Source organism: Canis aureus, chromosome 14, assembly GCF_053574225.1.
Source record: "Canis aureus isolate CA01 chromosome 14, VMU_Caureus_v.1.0, whole genome shotgun sequence".
NCBI lineage: Eukaryota > Metazoa > Chordata > Mammalia > Carnivora > Canidae > Canis > Canis aureus.
In genome coordinates, this window is record NC_135624.1 from 5,297,815 (window position 1) to 5,317,413 (window position 19,599).

Sequence of the window (19,599 nt, forward strand, 5' to 3'; positions counted from 1 at the left end):
CAAGCTCCCTGACGATGATCTCAGGCTACTGCCAGAAGGGACAAGAGCTGCCTAATAAAGTATAGAGAACTCCAGGGAATATATAATGGCAAACATTTTAGCTAATACTGATCCACTGGAAAATCAGATTCCTTCCTGACAGATGCTCATATGAAGGCTACTATGCTCTTCACAGAGACACAGTCCTTGAGCACAGATGGCTGTATTGAGAAAAATGAAATGTCATGTGGTTTGGAACTTATCTATAAAATGCACACTGTTGACAATGGTTTCTCCCCACACTCTAAAGAAGTAAAATTGTACAAAGAAACGGCTGGACTCGTTTATTAAGTGCAAGATTGGAAGCCAGAAGCTTAGATCAGGCCTCTTCTGCTGACTTAGTATGTAGTCCCCGTGGTCATTTCTCAATGTGTTTTCCAGAAAAGCTGTCAGGGTCGACAAAGTGATCAATTGTGGGTGGCTTGTCTCTGGGAGAATAAAGTTTTGGGGTTCGGTCTCTTACTGTATGAGTTTCTCAAGGCTATTTCCAGATGGAATGTGGTTTTGCACTAACTCAAGATGAAGTTTGTGGCTGAGCACTTATGGAGGTAGTTTTGGCCAAGGCATCAGTTATAAGACTGCTAAGGCTCAGCTCAGCAATGCTCAGCTTTCTGGAACCTTTCTCTGAGAAATGTATACTTAGTGTTATCTCGGGGATGCTTTGTATAAACAAAAAGGCCTTTGTAGCACCAGCCCCAAAGCAGTTCCTATAAGTAAGGGAGAGGAATACTCTGCAGTCCCACCATCTCCTGGATACTTGCCAGTGGAGACCTCAGGTTCTTCTTTCCCAACTAGGGCATGAAGCGATATTCACAAATGAGCAAAGAAAAGCATCTGCTCTGAGCCAGTGTTTCAGTCTATTACAGATGATGAAAAATGTGCTTGAGGTTTGGAGTTGGGGAAATGTGTTTCTGTTCACTCAGCTCCCATTATAACCACATCTGTTATCAGTAGGGCGGGCTGTGTTCATAGTAATAGGTATGATTTCCTGAAGCCTGCAGTTCTCTGTGATGTTTTGGCTGAAAGAATGAAACAGAAAAGGGCTGAGAAAATCCAACTCTTTTTGCTGGTGATATTGCCCCTTGGATTCTTCTGGAAGGCCTTATTCTGGGCCTAGCCTGATTTATATTCTCTTCGTTGAAGAACCTAATCTAAAAATGAGTCAGAATAAAAAGGCTGTGCTGTCTTTTGCTCCTGGCTTCTCAGACATGCTACTAGGTTTGATCAATTAAAAAATATCCCAGTTTTCCACCTTCTTTCTCCACAGATGGGCTTATGTTTTCTTCAACATTCTCTCAAGTAAGTATTGTATGGCTAATGGTTTACAATAAGAGGGTCATCCACTGTTAGAGTGGGAAATGACCTAAGGAATCCCTCAGACCAGCAGCTCTCAGAAACTGTGCTCACTGCAAGAGGTGACTCTGAAATCACGGGGGAGGGGAACATGAGAAGAAATTAAGAGAACACCCTGGACATATGACACACACACACACACACACACACACACACGCATGTGCATGCACCTCTACCTAAAGCCACTCCTCAACACTTCATTGGAACAAAGGGTGATGTGGCTAAATAAGGTTTGAAACCCCAGTAAAATTTTACCTCCCTAATTTTACTAGTTAAGAAATAAATTCCCAGAGAGTTTAGTTGACCTACCTAGGACACTTGGTTACTCTGTGACAAAGCCAAGATTAGAACCCAAGTGTTCTTACAACTTTCACTCATCCCACCATTCCATTCATTCACAAATATTTCCTGCCCTACCATTTCGTGAATTGCTATATCCAAAAAGAATTATTTAACAATTTCAATATATCATGTTTATTTGAAAAAGTTTTCTGTGAATTTGAGCATCAGGTTATATAATAACTAATCTTGCAGTGACTTCCTTAAAGGCCTTTCCTCATGAAATACTACATTTCTTCTGATTACACTGAGGAATTTGTGGTAAAGTCAGATTACCATTTAAAGTATCTGGAATATATTAACATTTGCAAATTCCATTTGTTTTAAAAGCATCTTTGTAGTTTGTGTTAACAGGGTTATAGTTGGCACATATTCAACTATATAATACCACTCTATTAAGTTTCTTTCAATGAAGGCAACATTTTCAAAATGAGCCATTTTTTATGAATATGCTTTGTATGGTCATGATATGTTGTGTATAGCTCTGTCAGTACACTAACCACATTATTTTATAAACTATCTATTCAACTGTCTGCTTCTCCCAGGGGACTATGAGCTGCTTGAGGGCCATGACTATCTCACTAATCTCTGTATTCTCAGAAGAACTCGGAACAGGTACTTGATAAATGTTGGAGGTGGGAGATGAATCATGTACATAAAGCTTAAACAAAAACCAGCGCCACGTCGGTTTCCACGTTCAGAGTGGAGTCTGCTTGTCCATCCCTCTGCCCCTCCTCCTACTCTCTCTCTCTCTCTCAAATCAATCAATTAATCAATCAATCTAAAAAAATAAAAATAAATTGAGGTCTACCTTCTGAATGAAATTTGTTTAAGCTTCAAGGGAAGATGGAAGAAATTCCAAGAGGGTTCTCCACTGTCTTTTCTCTTTCCTCTGAGTATTTTGATTACAAAAAGAAAATCTAGCAGTCTATTCTCTTCTTTCAACACTTGTCTTCTCTAGAGAAACTATGGTACATATGTAAACCCTTTTATGATGGGCATTTTCAAGCAGGCATAGAAATTGAGATGATAGAACAATGGACATCCTGTACCATCAAGCAAACTCAATAATTATCAACATTTTACCACCCTCATTTCATCTATCCTGCATGCACATTTTAAAACTATGTTTAATTAACATGAAAGGATATCAAATGGATATTAAAGCTACAAATATGTGAATTATAACCATCTTGGCAGTGTTTATATGAAATAACATTTAATTACAACCACTCACTATATAATATGATAAATTTAACAAAGATAGGAAGAAAACTTGGAATGTTACAAATTGTTCACGTTTGGTATCTTTGTTCAAAGTCTTATTTTAAAATCTCTCTTGTAAAAAAAAAAACATTCTAATGTTTCTTACTCATTATTATATGAAAAGTTTTCCAATTGTCCGTGGCTCCAGGATTTCTATTTGCCGCTAATGGCCATTCTCTCTCTCAGTAATAGAACTACCAATTTTCAGCTGGGGAAAAGGCCATCTGGAATAATGACTGCATTTCCCTGCTCCTTTATTGATAGATGTGGACATGTGATTAAGTTCTGGCCAATGGGATGTAAGTGAAGGTGTCATATATAAATTCAAGATGTCCTTAAATGCTCTGTCCCTTTATCCTTCCTGTTGGCTGTAATGCAGGTATGAGAGATACTCAAGCAGCCATCTTGGATCATGAGGTACACTACGCCAAGAACAGAAGAGCAGTGAGAGGGCTAGATCCCTGATACCTTTGTGAAGATATCTGTTCTGGACTACTGTCTCCAGACTTCTTTCACATGAAGGAGAAATAAACTTTTGTTTTATTTCTTAGGCCTTTGGAAACTTTCATAATTAAAGAAAAATATGGTTAATATACTTATTGGTGATTCATTTCCTCATTTAGTTCTGCACACAGAATCTTTATTGTAGTAATTCCTAGTCTCCTATATTTGATTTTTAAAAGAAACAATCCTTTAAACTGTATCATTAAAAAATACTTAACAAAAAAAAAATTTAACAAATCTGAAGCAGTCTCTTAAAATGTAAATTGATGTTAAACATTAAAAGCATCCTAAACCGTTTGTCCTTGCAAACAGATACACAAAAAAGCCATCTGGTAGATCATGTCTTTCTGGGTCATTTGACATCCTGAAAAACCTTTTCCATTAGTAGCATTATGTGAAAATATAGCTGCCCTTCTGAGATTCAGCCAGAGTCCTGTGTTAGTTGGCTTGGGCTGCCATAACAGAATACCAACAGTCATGGTGGCTTAAACAGTAGACATCCCCGCCCCTGCCAGTTATAAAGGCTAGAAGTCCATGATCAAGGTATCAGAAAAGTCAGTTTCTGGTGAGAACTCTCTTCCTGGCTTTATAGACAGTTGTCTTTGTGCTGTGTGCTGGGGTCAAGAAGTGAGCATGGGTGGGAGGCAGCTCTCTGGTGTCTCTTCTGAAAAGGACACTAATCCTATTAGATTAGGACCTCATCCTATGATCTCATTTAATATTCATTACTTCCTTGGAGGCCCATTTCTAAATACAGCCACATGGGAATCAGGATTTTATTTTTTTATTTTTTAAAAGATTTTATGTATTTATTCATAGAGACACAGAGAGAGAGAGAGAGAGAGAGGCAGAGACACAGGCAGAGGGAGAAGCAGGCTCCATGCAGTGAACCCGAAGCGGGACTCGATCCTAGGTCTCCAGGATCACACCCCGGGCTGCAGGCAGCGCTAAACTGCTGCGCCACAGGGGCTGCTGGGAATCAGGATTTTAACATATAAATGAGGCGGGGGGTGGGGAGAGGAAAACACAAACATTCAGTCCAGAACACTTTTTTTTTTCTTTTAGATTTATTTGACAGAGAGTGCCCATGTGGGTATGACAGCAGAGAGGGGGAGAGGGAGAATTTCAAGCAGACTTTGCATCTAGCATCAGCCAGAGGTGGGGCTCGATCCCAGGACCCTGAGATCATGACTGGAGCTGAAATCAAGAGTCAGCTGCTTAACCGACTGAGCCACCCAGGTGCTCCTGTCCAGTGTCGCTTCCATCTTAACTGTCTCAGGTGCCGCCTCCATCAAGACAAATTGAGGAACAGCTGGGACTCCGGAAGAGGAGTGAGAGAGGAAGTGACCAGTGGCAGCAGGTTGCTACACTGCCCTAGGCTCCCCCTGCATTCCTTCTCTCCAGGCCTTGGCAAGCTGCTGCAGAAGATGAAGAGCATGGCCCAGTGTGGCTCTGATTGGATATGCAGGGATGATTCGTACTGTTTGCCTTCCCAGTGTCCTTTTCTCCTTCAGCAGCGACAGCTTGCTCTCTCCACCCATATGGTCTGGGAGGATGTGCAGGCCAGGGGTGACTGGCCCTAGCCTGAGCTAATCAGTGTGTCTCATTTTCTTGACCACAAAGATGGGATTAGTAGTGGATAGGTGACCTCATCTGACCCAATTGGGATGAATCTTAGTAGTTTTGGGGGAACCTTTGGAAAAATAATTTTTCCCTTTTTGCCAACTCAGAATATTAAGAATATGAGACTGGCAAACAGCAGGTATTTTGCCAGCACAAGGACAGACCCTTACCTGAGAATACAAGCAGTGTAGTGGAGGGTGGTCTGGATGGTGGGGAAAGAGCAAGTCACCATCTTGGTGACACCTGTTTGGCCCCAGCACCAGGTTGTGCCAAAGCCAGGCCAGCCTCTAAACATCTCAGCTAGCTAAGCCAGTAAGTTCCAGTTTGTAACTCTTGCAGGACTTGTAGCTAGAGTTGCCCAATAAAATATAGGCCATCCACTTAGCCTTGGAAGTCAAATAAATGAGACAATTTTTTTTATTATAAACAGGTTCTGAGTATTCCATAGGACATACCTATACTAAAAAATGATTTTTTAAAAATCTAAAATTGACATTTAACTAGATGTTTTTTTTTTTTTAATTTGCTAAATCTGGCAACCCTACTTAAAACCAAAACCTATTAGTTACAGATGGTAAAACACAGTGTACATGAGGGGATCTTCAAGTTGTTTTGGTGAAGGGGAGATAGGAGTCCCTTCCCGGGTCTAGATGTTGCAGAATAACAAAGCCTGAGGATGTTGCTACTAGCATTGTTTCCAAAATAGCATATCCTGTATTGGTGTTAACAAAGCTGATATAGGTGGGTTGGTGGCAAGCAGACAGGGTCTGAAGGGAGCCAAGTATTAGCAGCCAGCAGAAAGGGGAGACCTAGATGTACACAGGAATAAAGATCAAGGTGAAACACAGTTGAAGCATATCAAAACCGCATTTAATTCACTTTGTGTTAAACAGTATAGGCAAGGAAGAGAAAGAGAGGGACAAAGAGAAAAAGAACAGTTGAAATGATGCGGACTATGAGGGTAATCCTGAAGACAAGTGGGGAGGCAGGTGAGGACCTGGTCTCTCAGCTGGCCTTCTGCAGTGCCAGCATCTTCTCAGGCTGAGTGTGATTCAAGGGTCACTGCTCTGACAGGGGTGATGGTCAAGGTGTTTAACAGCAGGTACTCCAGACTGCTGTGCACCTGCTAAGTGTCAGCCAGGCTCACTTTGAGCAATTTCCCCTTGAACCACTGACCTGAGCCCTTAACTTCTACGTAAGAGGTCTCAGGAATCTAGAAAGTGATCAATGAGGCAAGCCAGCAGAAAGCAGGCACTGCCAGAGACAAGGTCCTTGAATCAGAGGCATGAGAGGGATGGGAAGGTCAGTTATCAAAGTACAAGGTAAAGCATGTTTGAGGAGCTGTGCCAGCAGACCCTGTTTTCAGTGCCGGGTCCCCCCCCAAGTTGCCTTCCCCATCACACCCTGTGTCCCCCTCGAGTGGGGTTCCTGGGAGTCCAGGGGCCTTCTCCTCGGCCAGACTGCTCTTGCCCTCCAGAGTGGCCCCAGCCTAGCCCTGATTCCTGACTACCTGTGGCTGTCACCTGGCAGCAGGTGGTTCCTTCCCTTCCTTTGCTCATAATGGCCAAAGTGTACTATTGGGTATGATAAACTCTTTCATGTCAGTCGTACATTTCCCAGACCCAAAACCTTTCTAAGCCCTCAATGTGGTGCTGCCTGAAAAAATCAATTTCACTCTTCAAAAATAAAAAGAAAAATTAAAAATATAAAAACAAGCAAGGGGAGCATGACTGGCTCAGTCAGGGAAGCATGTGACTCTTGACCTTGGGGTTGTGAGTTTGAGCCCCACATTAGGTGTAGAGATGACTTAAAAAGAAAATCTTTAAAAAACAACAAACAAAGAAGTCATGTTATTTATGCCTAAAGTACAACTATCGTGTAGATCCGTAGTTGCCTGCTCACCGTTAAATGGCAAGGGGTGGAAAGCACTGAGCTACAATGACAACACTGAATGTGGCCAGCTGGCCATGGGGGCCCACAAAGCAGAGGGTCATATCACTAAACACAAGGGCCAAGGAGGAGCTTTGTACCAACCCGAGTGAGACCCACTTCTCTTTGCTCTTCCACCTCTAGCCTCTCTCCACTTAGGAGAGAGGAAAAATCCCTCCTCACACTGCCTCTAGCTGGTGGCAAATCTATGAAAATAATATTCTTTGCTCTCTGGTTTGAGGTTTGGTCCAGGCTGTCGTCGCTAGCTCTGGTTTTAGTTTCTGGCCTAAGGCTGTTTCCTCCCCTGAGCCCATCACTCACACTCCCCTCCTCTGTGCGGCCTTTATCGCCAGGGCAACGTGATTCCTCCCGAAGCTTCCAGGCACGGGCCACCGGGATTGGGGTCTGGCCTGGACCCCCAGCGCGGTCCCCGCCTGCGCAGAGCAAGGGGAGCCCCCGGGGAAGGGGAAGCCGCAGGCCGCTGCCTTCTCTGCGCGAAACGGGACGGCAGCTGTTGGTCTGCCCCGGTCGGCGCCTCTCCCTCTCCCTCTCCCTCTCCCTCTCCCTCTCCCTCTCCCTCCTCTCCCTCCTCTCCCTCCTCTCCCTCCTCTCCCTCCTCTCCCTCCTCTCCCTCCTCTCCCTCCTCTCCCTCTCCCTCCTCCCTCTCCCTCTCCCGGGAAAGCGGCCGCGGCCGCGGCACCAACGCGGAGGTGAGCGCTGCAAACGGTGCGTCTCCGTCAGAGGAGAGCAGGAGGGAGCCTGGGCCCCGTGGCTCCCCGCGGAAGGTGTGCGACCCACCGTGCGCCCCTCTGATCCCCGGCGCCCTCCCAGGCCTTGCCCCCCCTCGCCTGCCCAGCACGCGGGCGCGCACCTTCATTCCAGTTTCTTCCCCGGACTCCGCAGGTCTCCGGAGTAGCCCCGTCGCGGTCTGAGTGCAGCCCGGCCCCTGGCTCTCGCTGTGTCCCCTCCTGTCAGCACGTCACAAACGCACCTTCACAGTTTCAAGAGTCTGCAGGAGCACAGGGGCCACGCGCACCCTGGCGCGTTGTGAGGCCGGAGCTTTCGGAGACAGCTCCCAGCCGGGTGCCTCAAAGCCCAGCTCTTGCGGTGGGTTTCATGGAGCTTTCTCCGTTCCCAAGGTAATCACCGGACGTGCAGAGCTCCTGGACATACGCTAAGAGGGGCTGAGTGCGCAGAGAGAGGAGAGCCCGCTCTGACCCCCAGCCCCGCAGCCGAGCAACTCTGCGGAAGCTATTTGGAGCCGTCCGAGCCCGCGCCGGCGATTCACGCTGCATCAGCGTTGCTCAAGGTACAGGCCTCGGGTCACCCGCATCAAAATCAATGGGTACGATTTTATAAAGTGCATAGAATCAGGCCCCTCTGAGAACTGGGGGATCAGAATCTCTAGGTAGGGAGGCCAAGAATCCCATTAACAAGATCCTCACCGGGTTCTTAAACACCTGATATCTGAGACTCATGGGCCTTATTCACATAGACCACGGTCTGATTGCTTTGGACCCAAAGCATCAGCACAGAATGAGCAGCACCGAGCAGACTAGGTTCTTCAGAATATTCTTTCATTAATGTACTTTTACCCAGCACTTTCCAAGTGTCAGGCGCTATTCTTGGGATCTGTCAATCAAAAGAGATTAGAGTGCCTTTCCTCATGGAGCCTCCATTCTAGTGTATGAGAGCAGAGGTAATAAGCTACTAGTAAATATAAAGATGGGTGAATCTCATAGCATGTTGGATGGTCATAAATGTGGTGGGGGGAAAAGAGGGCGAGACGAAGAGGGTTCCAGATGAAAGGTTATTGAAATTTCTTCTAATCAACTTGTATATTACACCTTGGATGTGAGTTACGTGGTAGATGCTGATGCCCCATCCAGATCCCCTTTAAGGCCCACATACCTCATTTCCCCACTCTCCAAACTCCTCTCCTCGTAACCCACCCTTTCTGCTACCCTGTCCATGACTCACTGACTATTGACGGCCCCTGCCTCAATGTGGGGTCCACTTGGTGGTTGGTATTATTTCGGCTCCCTGAGCTTTCTCAGGGAGGCCGCATCCTTCTAGTTGACCCCTGCCCTATCCTGTTTCCCTCACTCCCCTTGCCCTGGGAGCATCTTCTGTATATCACCTGCTCAAGAATCCCTGTTTCAATTTCTGCTGTGCTAAGGAGGCTGGCCTAAGGCAGGCTCTGGTCCATAGAATAGGATAGTGACTTGAGTGGACCAGGAGGGCTGATGGTTGTTATGGCTCACTCTCCCTCAAATCACATTGGTGCCTTTTCATCCCCAAGTTATAGGTCACATTCAGAGTCTTTTGGGTGCCTGAGACTGCCCTGCAAAAAAAAGCAGGTGAGGAGCTCTGAGATGCATTGCCTGGTGTCTGTTCTCCATTTCTCTCATTTCTTTACTCCAACAGCCACAGACATTCCCTGAGTGCTGACAGTGTGGCAGGGCTGCGCTGGCCTTGGGGACAGAGCCTGGCATTGGGTCTGTGGCCAGCATCCTACACTAGGACACGAGTGTCCATCTTCTGTCAAATACCTAATACTTAAAAATGACCACACATTTTGTACTATGGCCTAAAGATGGCTCAAAGATGATGCTCATATAACTTTCTCATCAGCAATGTTTTTTTTTTAATCCACCTTTGACACATCTCTGCTCCAATAAATAAGCATTCCTTTTTTTTTTTTTTTTGAAATAAGCATTCCTATTTTGAGTGCCTCTTTGAAGCTCAGCAAAGGGAGGGCAGGGGCAGAAGGGCCCAGTGCCAGAGTCATGTTCTGATGTAAGAAGATAGCAACACATGCATTCCAGTGGTTTTTATCACAAAAAGAAAAGCCCTACTTCTCCTTAATAGATTCTACTTCTCACACTTACCACATCAGAGATTGATTTTCTTAAAGGTCATTGATGGATGCTGAAGCAGACATTCTTCACAGTCTTGACAGCACAGATATTCCTCAAATATTTGCAAGATTAAAAAAATCATGGGAGGTTTTCCTTTAAAATACATTTGGTAATATAACTTGTCTTTGCTCCTGGCATTTGGCGGGGTGGCGTGGGTGGGGGGCAACATGGAATAAATTAAAGGGGTCTCATTCGTGGAAATTTGCCAGGGGCCTGGGTCGTGAAGGTCAACCTGCCTGCAGGTCTCAGACAGCAGAGGATGTGAGGCTGTACCCAGAAAGAGGGGGTGAGGTGGTGGTGGTGAGTGCTGCAGAGCTCCTCCAGAGGGTGAGCTGAGCCCCCTCGCTCTGATGCACTCAGAGGCCCCATGAAGGCTTTATGAACATGGTTTCCAACAGATGGAAGAGAAGAAATAGTTTTGCATAAATAAAGGGCTTAGGTCGTAGGGCAGGTCTATTTTTAACTCTTTGAGGAACCTCCACACAGTTTTCCAGAGTGGCTGCACCAGTTCACATTCCCACCAACAGTGCAGGAGGGTTCCCTTTTCTCCGCATCCTCTCCAACATTTGTGGTTTCCTGCCTTGTTAATTTTCCCCATTCTCACTGGTGTGAGGTGGGATCTCATTGTCGTTTTGATTTGTATTTCCCTGATGGCAAGTGATGCGGAGCATTTTCTCATGTGCGTGTTGGCCATGTCTATGTCTTCCTCTGTGAGATTTCTCTTCATGTCTTTTGCCCATTTCATGATTGGATTGTTTGTTTCTTTGGTGCTGAGTTTAATAAGTTCTTTATAGATCTTGGAAACTAGCCCTTTATCGGATACGTCATTTGCAAATATCTTCTCCCATTCTGTAGGTTGTCTTTGAGTTTTGTTGACTGTATCCTTTGCTGTGCAAAAGCTTCTTATCTTGATGAAGTCCCAATAGTTCATTTTTGCTTTTGTTTCTTTTGCCTTCGTGGATGTATCTTGCAAGAAGTTACTGTGGCCGAGTTCAAAAAGGGGGTTGCCTGTGTTCTCTAGGATTTTGATGGAATCTTGTCTCACATTTAGATCTTTCATCCATTTTAAGTTTATCTGCAATGAAAAGCTGGGGCACCTGCACCCCGATGTTTCTAGCAGCAATGTCCACAATAGCCAAACTGTGGAAGGAGCCTCGGTGTCCATCGAAAGATGAATGGATAAAGAAGATGTGGTCTGTGTTTACAATGGGATGTTACTCAGCCATTAGAAATGACAAATACCCACCATTTGCTTCCACGTGGATGGAACTGGAGGGTATTATGCTGCGTGAAATAAGTCAGTCGGAGAAGGACAAACATTATATGGTCTCATTCATTTGGGGAATATAAATAATAGTGAAAGGGAATAGAAGGGAAGGGAGAAGAAATGTGTGGGAAATATCAGAAAGGGAGACAGAACATGAAGACTTCTAACTCTGGGAAACGAACTAGGGGTGGTGGAAGGGGAGGAGGGCGGGGGTGGGGGTGAATGGGTGACGGGCACTGAGGGGGGCACATGACGGGATGAGCACTGGGTGTTATTTTGTATGTTGGCAAATTGAACACCAATAAAAAATAAATTTATTATAAAAAAAATAAAAATAAAGGGCTTAAGTCATTGTACTCCGATGTGGGGAGAGGAGGCACTCCAGGAGAAGTGGGAAGGGAGAGCCTGCCGTGACTCACTGCTGAGGTGTCATGATTTCAACTGGGTTCCTGCAGGTTGAAAAGGCTGCTGTGTTACTCACAGGCCCCTTTCTCCTGCAGAGGAAAGTGCCTTCTCAGCTCATCTCTTCCCCTCCAACCCCACTGGGCTCCTCACAATAGAGGGGGTGCTAGAGAGGGCCGCTCAACTCTTGCGGGGCATCTTCTTGTTGAGTCACAAATTTTGATCCAGTAGCTCTGGGCGGGACCCTACAGCCTGCATTTCTAACAAGCTGGCAAGTGGTTCTAATGCTGCCCTGGTCTCTGAGCCACACTGGACGGCAGTAACCAGCCGGTTCAAAACTTAGGCACAGAAGAGGGAGGAAAGTTGCCTCTTGTGGCCCTTATGTTGATGAAGGGTTTTTTGGATGACAGTGGGTCCCCACTCTTATCCTTGGAAATGATCCCAGTGATCGCAAGCTCCCACCAGTGCCTCTTCTTGTCCCTCTTTATCCATCACACAGTCAGGGAGTCCTTAAGGCTCTGGTCGCAGTCCTTCCTGCCTCACTGTCAACTGCACCCAGAGTCGGCCCCCTGGAACACAATATTCACGAGACACGAAAGCGTACAGTGAAATCTTGCATCCGCCAGGCGATTTTCTGCTCCATCTCCACCTCCCGCTGCTTTAGGAGCCAGGATCAGCACAGCAGCCTCTCCTCCTCTGCATTGAGGGGCCTCCCGCTGGAGCTCGCTCCTCCTCTCTGGTGGCATGCGCTTTGCATTGAACGGCCACTTCAGATGAAAGGGCCATTTGCTTCTAAATGGCATAAACTGCTATTTCTTTATTGCTCTCATAACAGGAGCTGCCCTAAAATTGGTGTGAAGGGCTCTGGGCCTGCAGTTTCTCTTGTTTTTCAAAGCTTGCTCATTTTTACAGCTCTTGAGCTCTCCCTCTTACTTCCTGCGTGCCCGAGTGGGCGAGCGAGGATGGGGTGGGGGCGAGGGGGTGCTAAGTAGCCCAGGCTCAGAGCAGCCCTGGAGCACGGCCAGGCTGGGAGGCCGAGGCAGGTGGAGCCGCCCGGGCTGGCTGTCGTGGTGAGTTAGGGATCACAAGAGAGCCTGAAGGAGGCTCAGTTTGGGTAGCGACCAATATCTGGCTTGAGGCCCTGATGGATGTTTACTATATTATTAGAAAGGAGGCCGAAGGCATGACGATTCCTAAATGGGGCAAGACAGATTGACACAGACATGAAAGCTGTCAGAATGAGGCACACCCTCCAGCTTGGTCTCCCGTGTTCGTGGTCTTTGATTAACATCGCAGAGGATGAAGCAGTAGGTAGACAGCTGTTCAGAAGAATCACAGCATTAATCAGGGTGCCCTCCTGGGCGGGGAGGGCAGTGGGTGAATGGCTTCAGGGACAGGAAAAGACATCCACTTTCTCAGAGGTCACCTCAGCTCACCAAGAGGTCCTTGAGACTGTACGCTCTGGGACTGACATCTGTGAGACAGGGCTGGGCTGAGAGGTCCTTCCAGAAACTGGATCAGAACAACTTCCCTGCCTGGACCCCACAGGACCTCCTGGGGGTATTCCCAAGGGTATGGGTTTGGACCTCCTATGCTGGGGGGAAAACACCCTTTAAGTAGATGAGGGGGTTAATATGTTTAAAGAGCTTATATCAGCATCTGGCCTTATATAAACACTAGCTATTATTATTAGACAATCAGATTCACTCAGGAGATACCCCCAACCTAGAACTGAATGGCATCAGCCTGTTCTGATCAGAAGTAGCTGTCTTCTCTGAACTGTAAATCAGAGCCTCTACCAGTCTGTCGTGATCAATGTAATCTATGTCACGTGAGTTCTTCATTGATCAAGGAGGAAATATTTTCGGCTGATTTAGGTCTTTTAAAAAATAATTAAATCAGAATGGATTTGAAGTTGTTCTCTGAATAGTAGAGAAATCTAGCTATAGCTGTCTGGGAATTACACATAATCACGTGCGTCTCTCAGCTATGCCATGGTGTAATGTGGTTATGAGCACACACACTGAAGCCGGGCTGCCGGGGTTTATCCTGGCTCCTCCAACTTACTAGCTGTGTGATCTTGCACAACTCTCTACTTTCTTTACCTCAGTTTTCTCATCTGTGGGATGGGGGGAATGATAAGAGTATCAATCTTAGTGGGTTACAATGAGGATTACATGCACTTATATAGAGCACTTAGCACAGTGCCTGGCATATAATTAATGCTACTGTATTGTCACTGCTTTGGAGGTACTGGGTGTCTTTGACTACGTGTCTACCAGGAGAAAGAAGATGGGGGGACCACTACACGAGATTATGTATTAGTTACTCCATCAGTAAATTGGTCAATATTTATCCAGGGCTTTCCTGTTTGAAAACTCTATGCTCCATTTATGAAAAACCAATACATCAGGGATTAAATGAATACCAAAGCATTATCTATTTATTTTACAAAGATTCAATGCAGATGTCCTTTCAGAATTCAGTTTCTTTAGTGCATTCTAAATGTAACTCAATTAAAACACTGATTTCCTGGACTGTTCCGGAATATCCCCAGAACTTCTGATGTTTCAGTACAATCCAAACTTCAGAGTAACCAAACAGCCCTCGTGGGTGAAGGAAAGTTCTTCTATATCACAATTATAGAGGAATTGAATTATGGAAGAAATGGCGCAGTTAAAACTATTACCATTCTGTGATGGTCATTAGTAGAGGATAGAATAGAGGCTAATGAGGAACTTTATAACAGAGAGCTCAGGCTTTTTCCAGCCTAGATCGCCACCGATTCATCTCGGCAACACTTCAAATGCAATTGGACATTATGAACCTCCAAATAGGACATACAAACAGTATCACCAGTGAAGTATACCTGAAAAAAAGTTGAACTTGAGTCAAATCCAGCCATTAATTCTAATTCCTCATCTATAGAAAATATAGTGGGGAGAAGGACATGTTAAATGGCATCTTGAAAAAGGAATCAATGAAAGCTAGGATGTAAGACACTAGAGAATCTGATTTGGTTAGCAAGTCAGTTACTTGTAAAGAAAAATGTGGGGAGGACTCTTCTAGATTAAAAGTGACTTCAAGAACACTTAAGAGATAAAACCACCAATAAATAAATAAATAGCTAAATAAATAACTAAATAAATAAATAAATAGACTATTTGGAGTCTGATTTGAGCAGACAACTGCAAAAATAATTTTGATAATTGAGAGCATTGAAATGTGGCCCTGGTATGATATTAAGGACTTATTGTTAATTTTGGTAGATGCGGGGCAGCCTGGGTGGCTCAGCAGTTTAGCGCCGCCTTCGGTCCAGAGTGTGATCTTGGAGACCCTGGATCGAGTCCCGCAACAGGCTCCCTGCATGGAGCCTGCTTCCCCCTCTGCCTGTGTCTCTGCCTCTCTCTCTCTCTCTGTGTCTCTCATGAGTAAACAAATAAAATTTTTAAAAAACATTTTTTGGTAGATGGGGTGATGGCATTATAGTTATAGAAGAACATACCTTCAAGGGAGGATTCATGTTGAAGTTTTGAATGATGAAATGACATGATGTCTGGAATCTCTTTAAAATATTCCAGTAACAAAGTAAAACAAAACAAAACAAAACCAACAAACAAAAAACTACCCCCAAACAAGGGGAAAGCGTAGATGAAATAAATACAGCAAAACGTGTTGCTTGTTGAAGCAGGTGATTACTACATGGTTTTGTGAATGTTTATGTGCGTGTGAATCTTTTACTTTTGAGTAGGCTTGGAATTTTTCACTATAAAAATTTTCAGATAAACCCCAAAATGAATATTATCAAAAATAAATAAATTGTGATATCTAATCCTCTCGCATTCCTTCTCTTCCTGTTATCGGCTGGATTGTGTGCCCTCAAGATTTAAGTCCTAGTATCTCGGAGTGTGACTATATTTTTGGCAGGGTCTTGAAAGAAGTAATTAAGTAAAATGAGTTCTGGTACCTAATCCTGTATGACGTATCCTGATAAATGAGATTAGGACACAGGCATATGTGGAGGGGAGATCATGTGAAGACAGATGGACAAGATGGACAACTACAAGCCAAGGAACGAGTCTTTAGAAGAAACCAACTCTGCCAATACCTTGATTTTGGACTTCCAGCCTCCAGAACTGGGAGAAGATAAACTTCTGTGGGTTAAGCCACCCCATCTGTTATGGCAGTGCTAGCAAACTAATGCACCCCCTTTCCTGCTTGGTTCTCTTTACAGTATTTACCACTCTCCTAATGTATTATATGTTTATTTCCTTGATGTCAATCTTCCCCTACTGGATACACATGAGGGCAGTACCTTTTGTCAGCTGCTGAATCCCTAGCATCTATAACAGGGCCTGGCCTGGTGAGCAGAGAAGGTGCCCAATAAATACGTGTTGGAGATACTCCATGAGTACCTGCTAGGTTGACAATATTTTTTCAAGGGAAGAATGGTCATCTTCCCCTAAGAGTGAAAAGTTGCTCAGTATACCTCTGTGGACTTCATCCTATGGTCTGTCCCAAATCTCTGAACTTTGTCTGGAAACTAAGCATGTGGGGAGTTTGGCTTGCAGAGAACTTTCTCTGTATTCTGATTCTCTTCCAGCATACGGTGAGCCCAAGACTCACTGTGCATCTGTACACAGCAAAATGTGGGGAAGGCTCCAAACTATTCTAGTGTTCGCTCTCTAAGGATCTGAAGGAGCCGGGTGTAAATGAAGCTTTGGAGAAGTGAAAATGTGGCGGGAGGAAAAAAGGACAGCAAAACAAGGGCCTATCTATAGGGGACATTTGTCACATTTCCTCGCTGCATGGCATCTACTGAAAATTCTTCCTGTGTTTGAAGAAAATCCAGCCTCATGCACCCTGGCTCCCGAAGCAGAACGTTTTCCTAGGCTCTCTTGCGGCTACAGCAGACATGGGGCCTGGGCTCCACCAATCAGACAGCATGGCCGCATAAAACTTCTCTTTGAAACTGGGTCATGTAAGGGTGCTAGCACCATCTAGAATCTATTTTTTGGTCAAGCTGGTAGAGGGGATTTTTTGGCGGCAGCAGTAACCCAAAGGTTGTTTTTGATGCAGAAGTGCTACTGGTGCAGCAAAAGGCAGAGGACGTGGCAGTAAAGGAATACCCGGTCTCAGTTGTGATGTTGTCACTTGCAGCACCAGCACCCGGGCCCGTGACAGCACCGCTCTGCTGCGTGGCTGGGCCGCTGCTCCCAAAACACAGCCCCAGCGTGTTTCTCCAGTCCTCCTCCTAATTCTGTCAGTCACTCAATACCCCTCCAGCAAACTCCTTTTCTACCTGATTGAAGAAATTTAAGTGAAAGGAGTGCAGATTTGTGAACCACAAAACATGGTGGAAGGAAAGAATGGAAGGAAAGAATGAAAAAAATTTTTTTATGGTAAAATATATAGATACCATAAAAGTTCCCACTTTAATCATTTTTAACTATACAATTACTAGCATTAAATACATTTGCCCTGTTGTGCAAGCACCACCACTGTCCATTTCCAGAACTTTGAGAGTGAAAAATTTTAACATGGATTCCTCGTTTTTGAAGATCCTAGGTTTCTAGGTCACCTTTAATTCAAGTTAATGAGCACTCACTAATTTCTACAATTTAACATCCACAGCTCTGTTGTTTGTGGCTGTGCTGCCAGGACCTAGTAGGAACCTGAAAAATGGTCAGAGAGGATATTTAGTCCAGGCCTGTGTAGAATGAATGGTGCATTGACAGGTGCACCCACACACTGTGTGTGGACCGATGTTCTTTTAGTAGGAAGGAGTGGTATTACCAAAGGTGTGAGGCAGCAGTTCCCAGCCTAAGCACTCTTGTCTCCTGGGGGTGGGGAGATGGAAAAGTGAATTTAAAATTTTACTTTTAACCTGGGATGAAGCTAAGAAGGTCCACTGAAGACCTACATGGCTAGAATTAAAACTGAGGACATGTTGGTTTCTGCCTCTTAGAAGCTCTGACAGGCTTTCAGTGATGGGATAAGAATTTCTAAGATTTCTGGGAGTAAAATTAGTAATCAAACAGTATTTGGTGGTGAAAAAAATTAGGGGAGTCATTCATTCAACAGTATTTATTGAGAACCTGCTTGGTGCCACGTTCTTCTCTGGGTACAGAGATCTTGGCCACAAACAAAACAGACACATGGCTCATATCTGGAGCTTATATACTAATGAAAAGGGACAGAAATAAAATAAATGTTAGATATGTCTGGTGGGGCAAGTACTAGAAAGAAAAATAAGGCTGGGTAAGGTTGGAGACAGTGACTAGAGGTGTATGTTATTTTTGATACAGTCATCATGGAGGATCTCTGAGGAGATGACATTTGAGCAGGGGCCTGAGAAAGTGAGAGGAGGTGTTACACAGACAGCTAGAGTGTTCCAGAGAAAGAGAACAGGAGGTACAGAGCTCTGAGGTAGGAATGTGCTTGGCAGATCCTGGGGGCCACAAGAAGGTCAGTGTGTCCAGAGCAGAGCCAGAGGAGATTAGAGCTGTAGGCAAGAGGGGTCAAGAGGCTGCAGAGAAGATATTTTGTTCTGAATCTCCTGTAAGAGTATTGCAAGACATGGCTCACACACCTTGGTCTCAAATGAGAGGTTTTCCTGACCGAGTTTACCGCTCTGTAGGGCACGGGGGACAAAGGGAACACCTGCTCTTTCCTCACAGGCTCTTTGAGAGCCACCTCCCTCAATCCTAGCTATCAGGGAGAATCACGTTTTTATTCTCTGGCTTCCTGGGCCTTAGCTGGCTTTTCTGCAGTGAGATGGCAGCTATTTGTCTGTCTTCCACAAGCCCTGGGCAGCATCTGTCCTCGGTGCCTGACATGGGGCCAACCGTGTTGCCAGGGAGTGGGATCCAAGCCTTATTAACAAGGTAAAGATATAAGAGTGAGAAGAAAAGGAAAGATCTAGCAAGGAAGGACGAAGGGAGAAGTTCAGGACAGAAGCCTGAGAAAATGTGGAGTGATGAGGGTATAGACTCTTCCCCCTACCCCAGCAATGTTTGCTTGGGCCTCGGGAAAATGGTTGCTTGTATTTCTGCCTCATAGTTTAATTTTCTTGATATCGAGAGAAAGACCAGCCTGCTGGAGCTGGGCAGAGTCTAATAAACGTAGCGGGTACCCGTGCTCCTCCCTGGGATGCTCACGGCCAGGGAATGTGGCAGATTGAACCTCCTGGTCTGGAGCCTGGCCATCGCCACACATTATCCCACCACCCCCTGCACAGCCAAACAGCTGATTAAATACAGGGGGAGGGGATCCCTGGGTGGCTCAGCAGTTTGGCGCCTGCCTTCAGCCCAGGGCGTGATCCTGGAGACCCAGGATCGAGTCCCACGTCAGGCTCCCTGCATGGAGCCTGCTTCTCCCTCTGCCTGTGTCTCTGCCTCTCTCTCTCTCTCTGGGTCTCTCGTGAATAAATAAATAAATCTTAAAAAAAAGAAAAGAATAAATAAATAAAATCTTTAAAAAAAATACAGGGGGAATTATACTGTCTTCTTTCAGCCTCTTCTTTGCTGACACAAACTATTCTTTGATATAAAATTGAAACTATCAGAATTAGCATGGGAAGGGCCATTCTTCCGGTCTGAAATGTGGGCTCAGTATCCCCCAGTTTCCCAGACTTCTGTAAGCTCCTTGTCTTTAATACACAAATTTTATACGTTGAATGTTTGCTCTGACTGCAGGAAACTGGACCCTGCTAGATATTTCTGGAGAGATCTGGCCACGGCTTGTGTGCCCTGAATGTTGCCTGTCACATACCCCCACCTCCTACCTCATGGCACCTCCTGTTCTTCTACCTTCCAGAGTCTTCTCACTCCTTCTCACATGACTACTCCTGCCCTGCTTCAGTCCAGCTGTGGGCACAGCCCCTCCTTTGTTCCCTGCTCACCTCCAGAGCTGAGCTGGTGAGTGAGGATGCAGGGGTGAGAGTCAAAATCTGTA

General features: G+C 45.3%; 1 protein-coding gene and 2 long non-coding RNA genes across 12 annotated transcripts in view; 2 read left to right on the forward strand and 1 right to left on the reverse strand.

The window, feature by feature from the left end:
- Positions 1-3,577, forward strand: part of LOC144283091 (uncharacterized) — a 31,099-nt gene extending 27,522 nt beyond the window's left edge. For both annotated transcript variants that reach the window (XR_013351413.1, XM_077846788.1), the window contains exons 4-5: positions 2,277-2,346; positions 3,377-3,577. Coding sequence is in view for 1 of the 2 variants with exons in the window: in XM_077846788.1 (XP_077702914.1) it covers positions 2,277-2,346; positions 3,377-3,462 (156 nt within the window). In the remaining variant the exon portion in view is untranslated. The remainder of the gene's footprint in view (positions 1-2,276; positions 2,347-3,376) is intronic.
- LOC144283096 (uncharacterized) overlaps positions 1-8,146 on the reverse strand; it is a 65,576-nt gene extending 57,430 nt beyond the window's left edge. Inside the window, exon 1 of one of the 2 annotated variants that reach the window (XR_013351428.1) lies at positions 7,925-8,144. This is a non-coding gene — a long non-coding RNA (uncharacterized LOC144283096). Of the gene's footprint in view, positions 1-7,924 lie in introns of both variants that reach the window. The other variant, XR_013351429.1, reaches the window with a different exon arrangement.
- LOC144283093 (uncharacterized) overlaps positions 7,696-19,599 on the forward strand; it is a 65,592-nt gene continuing 53,688 nt past the window's right edge. For 2 of the 8 annotated variants that reach the window (XR_013351416.1, XR_013351414.1), the window contains exon 1: positions 7,866-8,362. This is a non-coding gene — a long non-coding RNA (uncharacterized LOC144283093). Of the gene's footprint in view, positions 7,839-7,865; positions 8,363-19,599 lie in introns of those variants that run through there. The other 6 variants (XR_013351419.1, XR_013351418.1, XR_013351421.1 and 3 more) reach the window with 5 other exon arrangements.